The sequence below is a fragment of the Macrobrachium rosenbergii genome, chromosome 44, assembly GCF_040412425.1.
Source record: "Macrobrachium rosenbergii isolate ZJJX-2024 chromosome 44, ASM4041242v1, whole genome shotgun sequence".
Taxonomy (NCBI): domain Eukaryota; kingdom Metazoa; phylum Arthropoda; class Malacostraca; order Decapoda; family Palaemonidae; genus Macrobrachium; species Macrobrachium rosenbergii.
The window spans coordinates 1,580,504-1,594,502 of record NC_089784.1 but is presented as its reverse complement, the minus strand read 5'-3'; the positions used below and the strand labels follow the sequence as shown (position 1 = coordinate 1,594,502).

Here is a 13,999-nt window from a genome sequence, read left to right as displayed (position 1 = left end):
CCTCTTGCCGATTGCTTTGAGAAAAATAGAAGGTATTTGTAGTTTCCTCTCCCGAGAGAAGAAATGCTTGAGGAATGGTGACGTATTCTTGTTCTTGTAAAATTATTTTAATACATTGTATAGTTATTGGATAGTTTGCGCCTAACGGTCAGCGTAGTATGAATTGCCTAAAAACCTATATAATAATATATATCATCATTTGATACTGATCTATAATATTCTAGTCAAGACATAGGCACAAAAGCACATTGCTTTAGAAAATACACAGCCCTTCAAAACTGAAACTCTTCGTAAAAACGTATAAGAACTTCATTTCTGAAATCTATAAATCGAATGGGAAATTCTCAGTTTTTTCTTTGAACAATACTTCGTTCAGGCTACAGTTTCAGTCAAAACTCCAGCAAAAATGTGAGGGGGGAAAAATACGAAGACCTCATTGTAAAATGTTCTTATTATATGTAATGTACAAGCCACACATTAACATCCGAGACGCATAAGAATAGAATGATCGCTGCAAGGGGTCATGATGTTGAAAATATGGAAGTACCTTTTATGTTTTATAGTTTTATTATTATGCGCTCGATTTGATTATAACCTTAGAAAGGGCGTCATGAAACCACAAAATCGTTTTGTAAAAGCCTAGTAAATAGAATCACAATTTCTGGTTAACAAAATTCTCAAAGAGACTGAGATTATTTTTTTTTTTTATATTTTTACCATCACTAGACTTCAATGGCAAGTTTTCTTTCTTATCAGTCCCTTCCGTTTCCACCGGTGACTTCGTATATCTTTTTGGCCACCTGACGACACAGACGCCAGATAAGATATCTGAATGAATCGCTAAAGCTATACGTTCTGTTTTCATTACTTTTCCTACGTAATGTACGAAAAAACCTGTCATATGAAATAGATAGGGTTAGGTTAGACGTCGCAGCCTGCTGCTGTCTGGATCATATCATAGCAAACTTGTACAAGTGAACAGAAAACTAACATTTATGAATGACAGTTAAGCGTAGAAAGGTTATATGCGTGTTTTACTAAGCTAAAGATCACCAAAGACGTCGGCATAATGGCGAATTCGGTAACAAGCCTACGAGGTTTTTTATGTGATTCGATGGTAAAATGTCAACATTACCAAGATACTAGTGAAGCCCACCTAAAATGGCAATATTTGGCAAGATTTTGTATTAGGTTATGCCCGGGAAACTACTATTTTTTTAAATCTGGTAATGCACACTTTCTGTACAAATCTGACTTGCTGTGGGTAGAAAGTAACCTTAGTAGACTGCACTCAGGCCAACTTGTGGTTAATCCTGCTGTCGGGCTCTCGTTATATGACAACACCTGGGAAAAGTTAGAAGTGAGGAAAAACAGGTGCTTTGTGATAAAGTGAGATGTATGTAGACAGATTGAGAGAAGGACAGTAACTGTAAATTAGAGATAATGTGGATCTTACCTCATAACACGAAAAATCACAGAAGTACAGTAGATATAAATATCCAAAACTATTTTATGAGGGAAAGAATGAAATAACTCTAGTTGCTGACATGTGCTGGAATGCACCAAGCCCACTTACATCCCTTCATCCTAAATGAATATTTTTGTCTTTAGAAAAAAAAATAAAAAGACGTTACCTCAACGAGTATTAAGGCTTTGAATAAAGAAGAGAGAGAAAAATATCAAACTAGTTTATTTAAGAATGCATATATCATACAGGTCTATTATTATTAGAAAAAAAAATTCCTGGCGTAAAAGGCCTTTACATATAATTTGAGTAACCTTTCATTACATAACTCGTTCCTTTGGTGTAGCACTCAGACATGTGAGGATGGATGGCCAGTGCATATCTAAAACGCCAGTCTTTTCGGATGCAAGTTACTCTCCAGACCTTGTTCTTTTGATCTCTGTACAGAACTTTTCGTCGCGAATGAAAAAATGAGTTTTGACGTCGTTACTCAATTCCAGTAGGTAACAAAGGCGCGCCAGGTAAAGATCAGTGCATGTTCTCTATCATAACCCAGTGTCCATGACATTTCAGTTCTATTTTCTTTTCTGTAGGCACCATTTGTATCCCATTTTGCAATCAGAATCCTCAAATCATTATTTTTTCACAGAACTTGCCAAAGATCAAGGTATTTACAGGATATGAAGACATCTTTCATCTCGTAGTTTCACAGTGTAATCAGAGATCATCCTGGTATCTTTCATTTATCCTAGATTTTACGATTTTATGAAAACTAATCGCTGTCTTCATGTTGTCACTGGGGAGGATAAGACGTCTTAGGAATTATCCCAGAAAAAGAGCAGTCAAAAATGGGGATGGATTTGGGGGCAGATAACTTCTTTGCTTTCTAATTTCCATACCTGTTTTGTTTTCGTTTTTTTTGTGTTTTTTCTTCTTTCCTCTTCTGCTTATTATTCTCAGCGTCTATTTTTTACTGTTCCATTTTTCGGTGCCTTCGCTCCAGCATTTTATTTTTGTTTTTTCTTTAACACTAGTTACGTAATTGCGCTAAACTCTTTTTATGTTGTTTTTTTACTTGTCTTTCCTTCTAACCCTTTCCATTCATAATACGTCATTATTTTAAATTGAAAAGACACCGCCATCCCTCTTTAAATACATCATTATTATATAATTCTTGCAAAACATTTTTGGCTGTTCTTTATTTTCGAGAGTTGAAGTACGTTCAGCTGAGCCAAAATATCCTGAAGGAATAGAGTCACAGTGAGCTTGAAATACCGTGACATCTCCTGGGGTTACACAAGCCCGTGCCAAAGGGCTTTTGTGTTTAAAGGGAAAACATTCGTTAATACTCTTATTTCAGTATTACTTCTTTTAAAATGCCGGTTGAGGTCAAGAGAAAACATTCCTCCTCATTCATCTTTCAAAATGTACTTTTCATTGTCCCGCAACAAAAGTTATAGTTCAGTGCTGTGACTCTCCAAGCTTTAGAGAGCGACACAGCTTTGATTTTACGTCTTCGAAAACAAAAAAAGAAAAAAACTCGGCCTGGCAAAGCTATAGAGCTTCAATAGTCCTTATTTAGATGAGAAATTTTTTGCCCTAGACAAACTGCTGAGCTTTCTTCCGTAAATAATGAAGGTCATGTGTATCGATACATTCACATTTAAAAGAATAAACTATAGTCTACCTAAAAGTATGGTACATGTTGTGATAAAAGAACATCAGAGCATTCAATTCTGAAAACATAAAGATTATTATCTTAGAACCGGCTATTCCTATGCCAACGTCTGGAACACCGAGAACCAGAACATGTCAGTCACACATCGCAGATATTTAGACCTTGAGGAATCTTAACTAAAGAGTAAATCTATAGCACTTAGAAAAGCCAAAATCTGAGACACCAAAAAGTCCTAGAACTCACATCACCTACGATATATAAAAAAAAAAAAAATGAAATCAAAATAACATTTGCGGGGTCTACAGAGAGCGATGCCAAGTGGGCCTCTGGAAGAGCAGCTCAACCACCTTCCAGGGTGACCCCGCCAGAGGAAACCCAACTCTTGGCAACTCTTCTGACCTAGCTTCCTGGATTCGTCCTGCCCACCATCACCGTCAGCGGTGGGCGCCATTCTACGCATGTAAACGATTTTCTCTCTCTCTCTCTCTCTCTCTCTCTCTCTCTCTCCAGTGACAGAATAAGCTTCTCGCTACGGTATTTGCTTTCATTTCTGTTGCCCTCTCGAAGTTCGTCCTCGGCGAGAATCAATCGGTGATGTTCGGATTCGTGTAGGAGAAGTCCGTGAAGGCGGTTTGGTCCATTGTGGCGAGAATGCTTTCGTCCAGGGGAGTGATGGCGGCCTGTCTTTTGGTAAACAGCCGGTCGAAGTACTGCACATCCAAGATGTGTCGCTGAGCAAAAAAAAAAAAAAAAATAAATAAATAAATAAATAATTACATATTATTATGTACTGGCGAGCCTTAACTTATATATGAAAAAATATAAAGTGAAGAGTTTGTCACTCTAAATTGTCTGATATAATTAGTAAATCATTTCTTACCATGTTCATATAACCAGTAGAATTTTATTTTCATGTGAAACAGAGTTATATTTTATTTGCATACATTATAAAATAATTATATAAGCTATCACTTGTATATTTATACACACACACATATTATATATATATATATATATATATATATATATATATATATATATATATATATATATATATATATATATATATATATATATATATATATATATATATATATATATATAAAAACAAGGATATGGGATGGAAAAAATTCATGCTATCTGATTGCTTAATGTGCTACACTAACATTACAAATATATTTCGATGGTCTTCATATAAAAATCGACCTTATAACACTGCCAAATACTTATATTTGGATAATATTATTCTCTCTGAATATTTTCATTTCTCTTCAAGTACGTATTCTACATTCAATTCCTTGACCGTGCAGACTTTTTACGTGCTTGACTTTCGAAACAGCCAACAAAGGATAGGTCCTTGGGATAGCTTTTTAAACCTGTCTACTAATATGAAGATTACACGCTACTTCAGACCTATATTCTTGTGGCACCATTACCTTGGTAAACGTCGATAAAAGTGTCTGTATTTGATCTCATTAACATTTCGTCAAAATTTCTAAATGACGACGATTTCAATGACCGAAACACACTTGCCTTGAAATGCGAAATAAAGAGCCGTAGTAAAACGGCGTTGAAAGATGTACTCAGTGGGTTGTGAAAAAGAACTCCCGCGGAAAAGAATACATTTCTGATCGGCCAAAACTGCACCACTGCCCCATGATTTGTTTAGCTGCCTATGAATATCTGACAGTGAAGTGTGTTCTCCTCGGCTAAAATGTTTGCTGTCTTTGCCACTTGGGAAATATATATGTTGCTGACAGTGAGCTTTATGTTGTTCGAAAGATTTTCTTTACTTCTAGTGATTATGGAATATATTCCAAGGGTTCAGATGTTGTAACTCTGTCATTCTTAAAAGTTGTTCTCCTGTACTGATGTCGACAAATTCTAAACGTTGTCGTGTTGTAGAAATTCGTCTGGATATATCCCGCTTAATCATATTCTACATATTCTTTTCAAAATAGAGCTTTCACTTGTCCCTGTATTGTCTGCGTCTCTCGAACCGTTGCTCACTGCTCACTTTGCAAAGGTGTCATGATGTCAGGTTGGCCAATGAGAGACGTTTATCGCTCCCCTTTCCAATAAAAGGCAAGTCGCCTTAGAATTGCTACGGCGTCAATGCTCGAAGGTTTAAAGTTTAAGAGAGGCTGTAATTACTGCTTTAAATGGGAAATATACAGCTGTCAAAAATATCATAGGTTGTGTTTGGTGCTTATGTATTCAGGTACGTAACTGTATTTTGATTGAGTTCCTTCATTTGATAGGTAAATAGTCTTCTCGTTGCTCTGTTTTTCTTGTCCCCGGCAGAAGAAGCTGCTTTGCAAGTTACTGGTCTGCAAGGCGTGTTATCCTTAACTGAAAATCGTGAATCATGGCAATTCATAAAGACCGCACAGCTTTCACAGCTTTTCCAGGGTACCTGATTTTGCTTCCAGAGAAAATAGAATGAAACGAGAACAAAATAAATGTTAATCGCTTACCAGTCTTGGTTTGTATGGGGTCTCCACCTCCTTCCTTTCAATCTTGCACCAGTCGATGTATTTGAAAAAGGCGTGATCCTTGATCTCTCCGTAGGGACTGAAGGGGATTCCGAGTCGGCGGTTGCTGTCTTTATCCAGTAACTAAAAGCGAGATAGAGGGAATTCGGTAAATAAGAGAGCAGAAGAAAAATGATCACACTTTTTTTCTGAAACACAAATATAGGTAGACGGGTAATATCACAACCCCATACATACACACACACATTCAGACACACACACACACAATACACACACATATATATATACATACATACATACATTGTGTATATGCGTGTGTGTGCTATGTGCGCGTAAAGTAACGTTTCACGTTTAGACCAGACCGTCCAAATACTCTCACCATTGACCTATAAATCAGCATAGAGAATAAACTCCCTTTGGTCTTGAATTTCGGGGGTACGAAATAACCCATGACCTCATATTATATAACCTTATTTCTGTGGTATGAGGACACTAACATTATATTAAGATGAATATATATGAGTTTTGATATATTTGCCTTCTAGTATGAAAATGTTATCACAGGATTGAAGTCAATGTAAAATACTATCCCCCTCTCTCTCTCTCTCTCTCTCTCTCTCTCTCTCTCTCTCTCTCTCTCTCTCTCTCTCTCTCTCTCTCTCTCCACCCATTTATTTACCCATCTAAAGCGACATCAGCAGAGAAAAACACTAACTTTCATACGTCGTTTTACTGATACTGATACCATAAATTGACTGAAGCTAGAGAATGCCCTTAGGTATTATTATGTTATATAAAAATTCACTTTTACTTCCGATCAGGTTCGAAACCTGTCACATAAATTCACGAAGAACCGCATCTATTCTCGCTCTCTCGTCTTTAACTTAGAAATATATATACCCTATTGGAGGAAATATATGTGCATCACTTCGTCTCTCTCTCTCTCTCTCTCTCTCTCTCTCTCTCTCTCTCTCTCTCTCTCTCTCACCGCTTTTAATATCTCCGTGGCCTCTAAGGAAAGGAACTTGGGGAAGAATGGCTCGTCGTTGCAGATGAGCCAAAAGAGGTGGTCCTCGTCACAGCCTTTGAAGGGCGATTTGCCAGTCAGCATTTCGTATAACAGGACGCCAAAGCTCCACCAATCCACGCACTGGTTGTAGTGTTGACCCTTGATGACCTGAGAGGGGAGAAAAAAAAATCAGTGGATTAACTAATACGTTTATTTTCTGTTTCTTTTATCTGTAGCACTTTCTTTTTTTTTTAATAGGGTCTCTCTTTTTTCTTTTTCTTTTTCTTTTTCTTGCTTTTATTGGTCTGAAGTGGCACTTGGGTTACCCGTCATAATGAGGTATATGTTTGAAAACGCCGTTTTGCTTTTTATTTTTCTTAATGAATTCGTTAACATCGATGGTTGATGGAGCAAAGCAAATAAGACTTTTCAGCAAAACCAAAAGTGCTTAAATAAATTTCCAGCAAAAAGATCAAACGAAAATGAATGTTGCTTTGTGTTATTAGTGACGGATTTGTAGCGAATGTCTAAATAAAAAAAAAAAGCTTAAAGCGAAAAAGAATCATTATTCAATTTATCTTGAATCATCTACTGCGTTCCAGTCATCTGCGGCTTACATTTGCCTTGTAACTGATGAGAAAATAGATTATCAAACATGACATAAAGCGAATAAGAGGGATAACAATAAAAGGGGTAAGAATTAAATTGGGAGATATCTGGAGAGGGGACGGAAAGTATTGCGCAGAGAAAAGTGAATGACCTTAAAAAAAAAAAGGAAATACACGTTATTCGGAAAGTGTTCGAAAGTGGAAATAAAAAGTTCTGGTAAATGAAGACTACTCAATAAATACGAATATAAGGTCTCTGGAAAGAGGGGGGGAAATTTAACAATGAATGCTCAAGGAATCTTTAAGGGGAAAATATTCTACGCTGAAAACTGAGAATCGACGTACCGTTGCATCTGTATTTAGAAATATTGTATATCTAGTACAGTTTTTGAGATGCAGGCCCCAAATGACCTCTAAATTTATAAATTGCTAAACATGCCTCGTTTATATGTAATATAATTTCCGTTTATATGTAATATAATTTCCGTTTATATGTAATATAATTTCCGTTTATATGTAATATAATTTCCGTTTATATGTAATATAATTCCATTAAGCTAGCGAACATGAGCCTTAAAAATTAAATGTGTAAGATCTTGTTAAAACGAATGCACTAGAGACAGGTTATAAATGCCTGTAAAATTTATACTCAGAATACCTGTCGGATAAATATCCAAACAGAGATTCTTTCAGCAGAAATTGTCTTTATGACTACGCAGACTCACTGACCTCAGGCTTAATAAGGTTAAAGAAGTAAGAGGTGATTTTTTCACCAGAAATTGTCTTTATGACTACGCAGACTCACTGACCTCAGGCTTAATAAGGTTAAAGAAGTAAGAGGTGATTTTTTCAGCAGAAATTGTCTTTATGACTACGCAGACACACTGACCTCAGGCTTAATCAAGTTAAAGAAGTAACAGAGGTCATTCTCTCAGCAGAAATTCTCTTTATGACTGCGCAGACTCACTGACCTCAGGCTTAAAAAGGTTAAAGAAGTAACGGTGATAATTCTTTCAGCAGAAACTGTCTTTACGACTACGCAAACTCACTGACCTCAGGTGCCATGTAATCTGGGGTGCCGCAGAATGTGTCAGCGTAACGGTCGAGATAAACCTGCAGCTTGCACATGCCGAAATCCGCTATTCTGATGTGTCCTTGGTAGTCCAACAATATGTTATCGAGTTTCAGGTCTCTGTGGGAGAGTGGGAAGACAAGTTTCGTTACTGACTTGTTGTTATTAGTTATACGTTAACTGATAAATTGACATTTCTTTGTAAAATGATGTCGCTCCTATGAGCTTGGATGTATGTAAATTGTGCGGTATACAATTGCATATATATATATATATATATATATATATATATATATATATATATATATATATATATATATATATATATATATATATATATATATTAATAGATGAAACCTATTCACATGTAGCAAGCACACTAAAGGGGCCACTGACTTGAAATTCAAGCTTCCAAAGAATGTTGGTTTCAACCCCCCACCGCAGCCCTCACACTGCAGCGGTAAATGATCAAGATACAGAGCCAGTAACCTGTCATCCCCCCCTGGGGGAGACGCGAACCCACGACCTCTGAGTGGCAAACCACGACACTACCCACTATACCAGAGGACCAGCTATTTTATATGTATATATATATACACATATATATGTGCATATATATAAATATATATATATATATATATATATAATATATATATTTATATATATATATATATATATATATATGTATGTATATATATATATATATATATATTTATATATATATAATATAAAACATTTACAAAAATAATGACCAAAACATCTCACAGTTGAAATGGGTATGCCCTGAGGCAAAACTGAATGAAGAATGCTTTGCCAAAAAAATGAGCTATATTCAGAAATATATATATATATATATATATATATATATATATATATATATATATATATATATATATATATATACGAAAAAGAAAGAATATTACCAGCACAATATGACTACCACTGGCCCGTTGTTTCATTAAATGGCAAGAGAAAATCTCCATTTGAAAATATGCACGAAACATTTTGAAAAGATCCCTCTATGACGATACTGAAAGGATTAAAAAATAAGAAACAATTTTCTTTTCAAATCGTGCATAATTTTATTTTTCCTTTTTTTGTTTATATAACTATTAAAATAAAATAATCCAGTCATTTCCTTATGCCATTAAAAATGGAAATAAGAAAATATCGACAGTGTTTATAGTTTCTTACTTTTCCCTATGACGTTATGCATGGAGGGAAAAATAAACTGAATATTGCTATAGAATAAGAAAAATTATTTCAGAGAACCTTCATCAAATATTCTAGCCACCTGGCTTTTTATCTCCCTCAGGGGGGTACGCTGTCTGTGTCTGTTTGTCTTTTAGCTCTCTCTCTCTCTCTCTCTCTCTCTCTCTCTCTCTCTCTCTCTCTCTCTCTCTCTCTCTCTCAGGGGAGTCTCTTATACCCGCCCTAGCATTATAAACAGATGACACGCATGCATAGGTGTATGACTCTCAAATCCTTTCATCTCAAGAATAAACAAGTAAAAAAATGCGCCTTAGTTTCTTCGGCGCAATCGAGTTTTCTGTACAGCCGCTACGACGTGTAATCAAGGCCACCCTATCCTATATCGTTGGCAGAAGGATGATTATGGCTAACTTTAAACTTAAAATAAAAACTACTGAGGCTAGAGGGCTGTAATTTGGTATGTTTGATGATTGGAGGGTGAATGATCATCATACCAATTTGCAGCCATCTAGCCTCAGTAGTTTTTAAGATCTGATAGCGGACAGAAAAAAAGTGCGGACAGACAAAGCCGGCACAATAGTTTTCCTTTACAGAACAATAAAAATGCAAGGAAAAGCTTTAAATTGAATCCATTTCTCTGTCTGCCTGTCTGTCTCTCCTTTCGCTCTCTCAGAATACTCCTTAAACCTTTTCTTAATTAACATTCTATGGCGTTCATAGGTACACGGTAAATTATATTGCAAAATTAGCAGGATTAGCAGGACAAAACACCGAAGAAACTCTATTAAACTGCTAAATTAATATGGAGCCACTTCGGCCTGAAGCCAAGAAATTAATCCTTGTGAAAACAAATTGCAAGGGTTGCTTCAAAAAAGGTTGGGCACAGTAATTAACAAGGGTATCATACACGAAATATTGAGAGAGAGAGAGAGAGAGAGAGAGAGAGAGAGAGAGAGAGAGAGAGAGAGAGAGTTGTGTGTGAAAACTCTTTCGTCACGTTTCATTCTTTTCATTTGCTTGAAAATAGAAGCATTTTTTCTTAATTGTTTCCTTGACCTACGCTACAGGAAAAGTTATTTAAAGAATTCTAAATATTAAACGATGATAGCCTTCAGTTAGAGTCGTTGTCTGGTTTAGATTAGGCAGGCCTTTTGCCAGCAGGTGCCCTTGCGTGAAAGTAAGGTGTGGTAGACACTGAGAGGTATCAGGAATCGTAGTGCTGACCGGGTCAACATATTTGATAGAATTTGTTGTTGTTAATAGTTAAAGGAAAAGTCCCCATCTTGTTTCTGAATTAAGTAACACCAATTCAATATGTTGTTGTTCTTAATCTACTAAAATATTACATTACCTTTCATAGCAGAAAAAAAAATAGTGTTATTAATTCAAAATATTTGGAAATAATAGAAAGTTTCAGAGTAGATGCATTGAAAATTGCCTGGCAGTGCGGTATTTATTTTACGATTGGATCCAAAAGGTTCTGAAAGAGTCTTTAGAATATATTTGGTCGTTAGATAGAAAATATGCATAACATCAAATTTGTGCGTTGGCCAAACACCAAAGTTCCGAAATCCCTAAAGCCTCGTTCGTTACGAGAACTCCAGTTATTGAAGTTTAACAAAAGAATTTTAACAGAATTTTCATTGAAACTTCGCCCTTGGCAGTAATTTCTTTCGAAACTTACTCGACTTGTTATCTTCTCCGAGGCCATTATGACCAAATACCACACCCACCAGGATCCATAAATCTGTTGTAAGTTTCAATAATAGTTACAGGAGCTTATGTGCCAAAGTCGTCTGGCCACCCATTCAAGAATGGACCTGACGCAGTTCTGACAAATGCAACTGACTAAAAAAAAAAAATGCCAATTTCAGCATAAAATTACCCAAGGACTACACCACACTCATCGGAAGGCATATAAGTTAAGATCGTCTAAATTAATTTCGTCTCTTCGTTCGGTTATAAAAAAAAGAGTAATACCCGACAAATGTACAGATGATTCCCGTTTTTCCCAGAAATTGGAATCCTGCTACAGCGGGTCTAACCCCAAGCGATGTCGGTATTTTCAATTTCATGAGATACGACGCAAACTTTTCTTTCCGGGTTCCGTATCAGATATGGAATAATAAATCTGGAATGGGAATTCTTCATCAAAAGGGCAGATTCCCACATCATGAATTCTACATCGGGAGAAATGTGATCTGTGGGAAAGCTCCTCCGAGAGAATACACGAACGGTAGAATAGGGACGAATTCAGAAATGTGAGCGGGAATTCCGCAGCCAAGGATGAGAAAAGACTGAAACACAAAGAGGATAAAGGGAATTATGAAGGAAAAGTCGAAAATTAAATGTTTTTATCGCCAAACTTTTACCAGAACATTACGAAATAAAAACAGATTAATGCATTATCTATTCGGCATTAATAACCTATTACGTGATGCGTCTGTCAATACATCAGTAAGCGTTTTGGAAGGACTTTGTTAGTGTCATGCTGTATTTATATATTTATATATATAAATACAGCATTTATATTTATATATCTGCTGTGTATGTAACTGACTCTTTATGTCATTAAAGGCATTTTTTTAAGAATTAAGTCTCGGCTAAATATATTAGTCCGAAGAAGCTCAGAGCCATGCATCTTTAGGCAACTACCATCTGCCTTTAAATTTCCTTATTACGAATAACCTTGATCCTCCCGACTCAAGGTGTGGTTTGGCGACTGAATAGGACAGGTTTAGCTAAGACAGGCTACGGCGGTTGAAAGGGTGAAATATATCCCTCATACAATGATCAAGTCACCTGCGTGTTCGTTAAAATAATAATGATATAAGATGGAGTAAAATATAAAAGCTGGGAAAAGTTAGAGAATAAAATGAGAGCGTGATAGTTACTTTTTTTTTTTTTGCTTAATGGTGAAGAAGTTAGAAGAAATAGAAAACAACAGGAAAACGAAGTAGATGCATTAACTTTCATAAGTTTTGCAATTACATAAGTGACGTCATTTATGTGCCATAATTTACGTAGGGTGACATATTATGGGCCAATATTCCCTATGGCAAATTATATATTGTATGGGTAGCGTTGGTTCTGAATGCTCCATTTTGGGACGGAGGCTCTTTTCCAGACATTGTATGGGATGCCGTCTTCGACAGACACTTTAGAGAAAAAATATGAAGTTGGTGTTGCTGAGTCAGATTCAGGCGCGTAGATGATTTTCTCTGGGTTGTAATTGACAAAATTCTTCCATGTACCATTATCAGTACTATGCACTCTTGAATCTTCTACAGTGCAGGTTGATATATTGTTCGATGATCTATCCATCATGATTAGCTAGTCAAATTGATTTACCTCTACTAGAAATATCTCAAAGATATTAGCCATTGGGCGATATGACAAGGGTCTGGCATCCTTCCAAAGTCCCACTGGCTGGATTGAACAACTAATGCCTCGTGATTGAGTGTAGATAAGAGTTGTGTGAACTGATTGACATGATGCAAGAACTCACACGAATTATAGATACACATACTTGGCAAATATGACTCTTCATCATACTGAGCTTGTAGTTCGTACTGATGACTAAAATGGATATCACTGCTTGAACACTAATAATAAGAATCAAATTATTAATGTGATCACACTGAGACTTTATTATTGTTTATTGAAAATAAGGAACATGTCAACCTATTATCGTTAATTTTATTGAGACAGCAATGTGTGTCTTTGTTACCAATCTATATCATGCATGTTTTTGTCTTGGCCATTTATAATTGTATGCATGTATTTCTATGTACGACAAATTCCAAGTCTGTCGGAAAAACCGAATGTTAACCGGTGTGATCAATTCATCTCTCTGTTCCTTTCCAGTTGGTGGAGCAGTCTTCCTCCTTTCGTATTTCTTGAAGCAATTAAGAAGACTCCTTTTGAAAGGTAAGTTATTCCTTTAGCATAACATTTCTACCTGATCTTTCCTAGATCGTGATCCCCCAAGGGTTTTCGAGGGTCGTTATCTAGAACTAATGTTTCTTGGGGGTCATTATCTTTATGATATTTGCAGTCTTTTGTTTTTACGATCATCCCCAACGGGCTTGTACTAAACACGCCGCAAAGGTGGATACATGCCGTGTTAAAACCCGAGGAGGTGACGATCTAGGGAAGAGCCTTTGTTTTTAGTAGGAATTGTGCATGTCGGCCCATTCTCATATAAGAACGGTTTTCCCCTTTGGAACAACAGCTCACCTGCCGCCAATTCAGAGGCAAGATTGACATCTGTCTTTCGTAAATATATATATATATATATATATATATATATATATATATATATATATATATATATATATATATATATATATATATATATATATATATATTTTTTTTTTTTTTTTTGTGGGACCAATAATGCGTTAAGTAGGACTGTCTGAAGTCTACACAATAACCCACTTTCTCACCACAGCTGAGAA

General features: G+C 36.0%; 1 protein-coding gene across 1 annotated transcript in view; it reads right to left on the bottom strand.

Annotated features, from left to right (window-relative positions):
- Window positions 1-1,674: 1,674 nt before the first annotated feature.
- The window catches only part of LOC136829256 (uncharacterized), a 96,143-nt gene continuing 83,818 nt past the window's right edge, over window positions 1,675-13,999 (bottom strand). Inside the window, 4 exon segments of the mRNA XM_067087600.1 lie at window positions 1,675-3,874; window positions 5,621-5,761; window positions 6,627-6,815; window positions 8,309-8,447. Coding sequence (XP_066943701.1) covers window positions 3,728-3,874; window positions 5,621-5,761; window positions 6,627-6,815; window positions 8,309-8,447 — 616 coding nt within the window. The 3' untranslated portion in view covers window positions 1,675-3,727.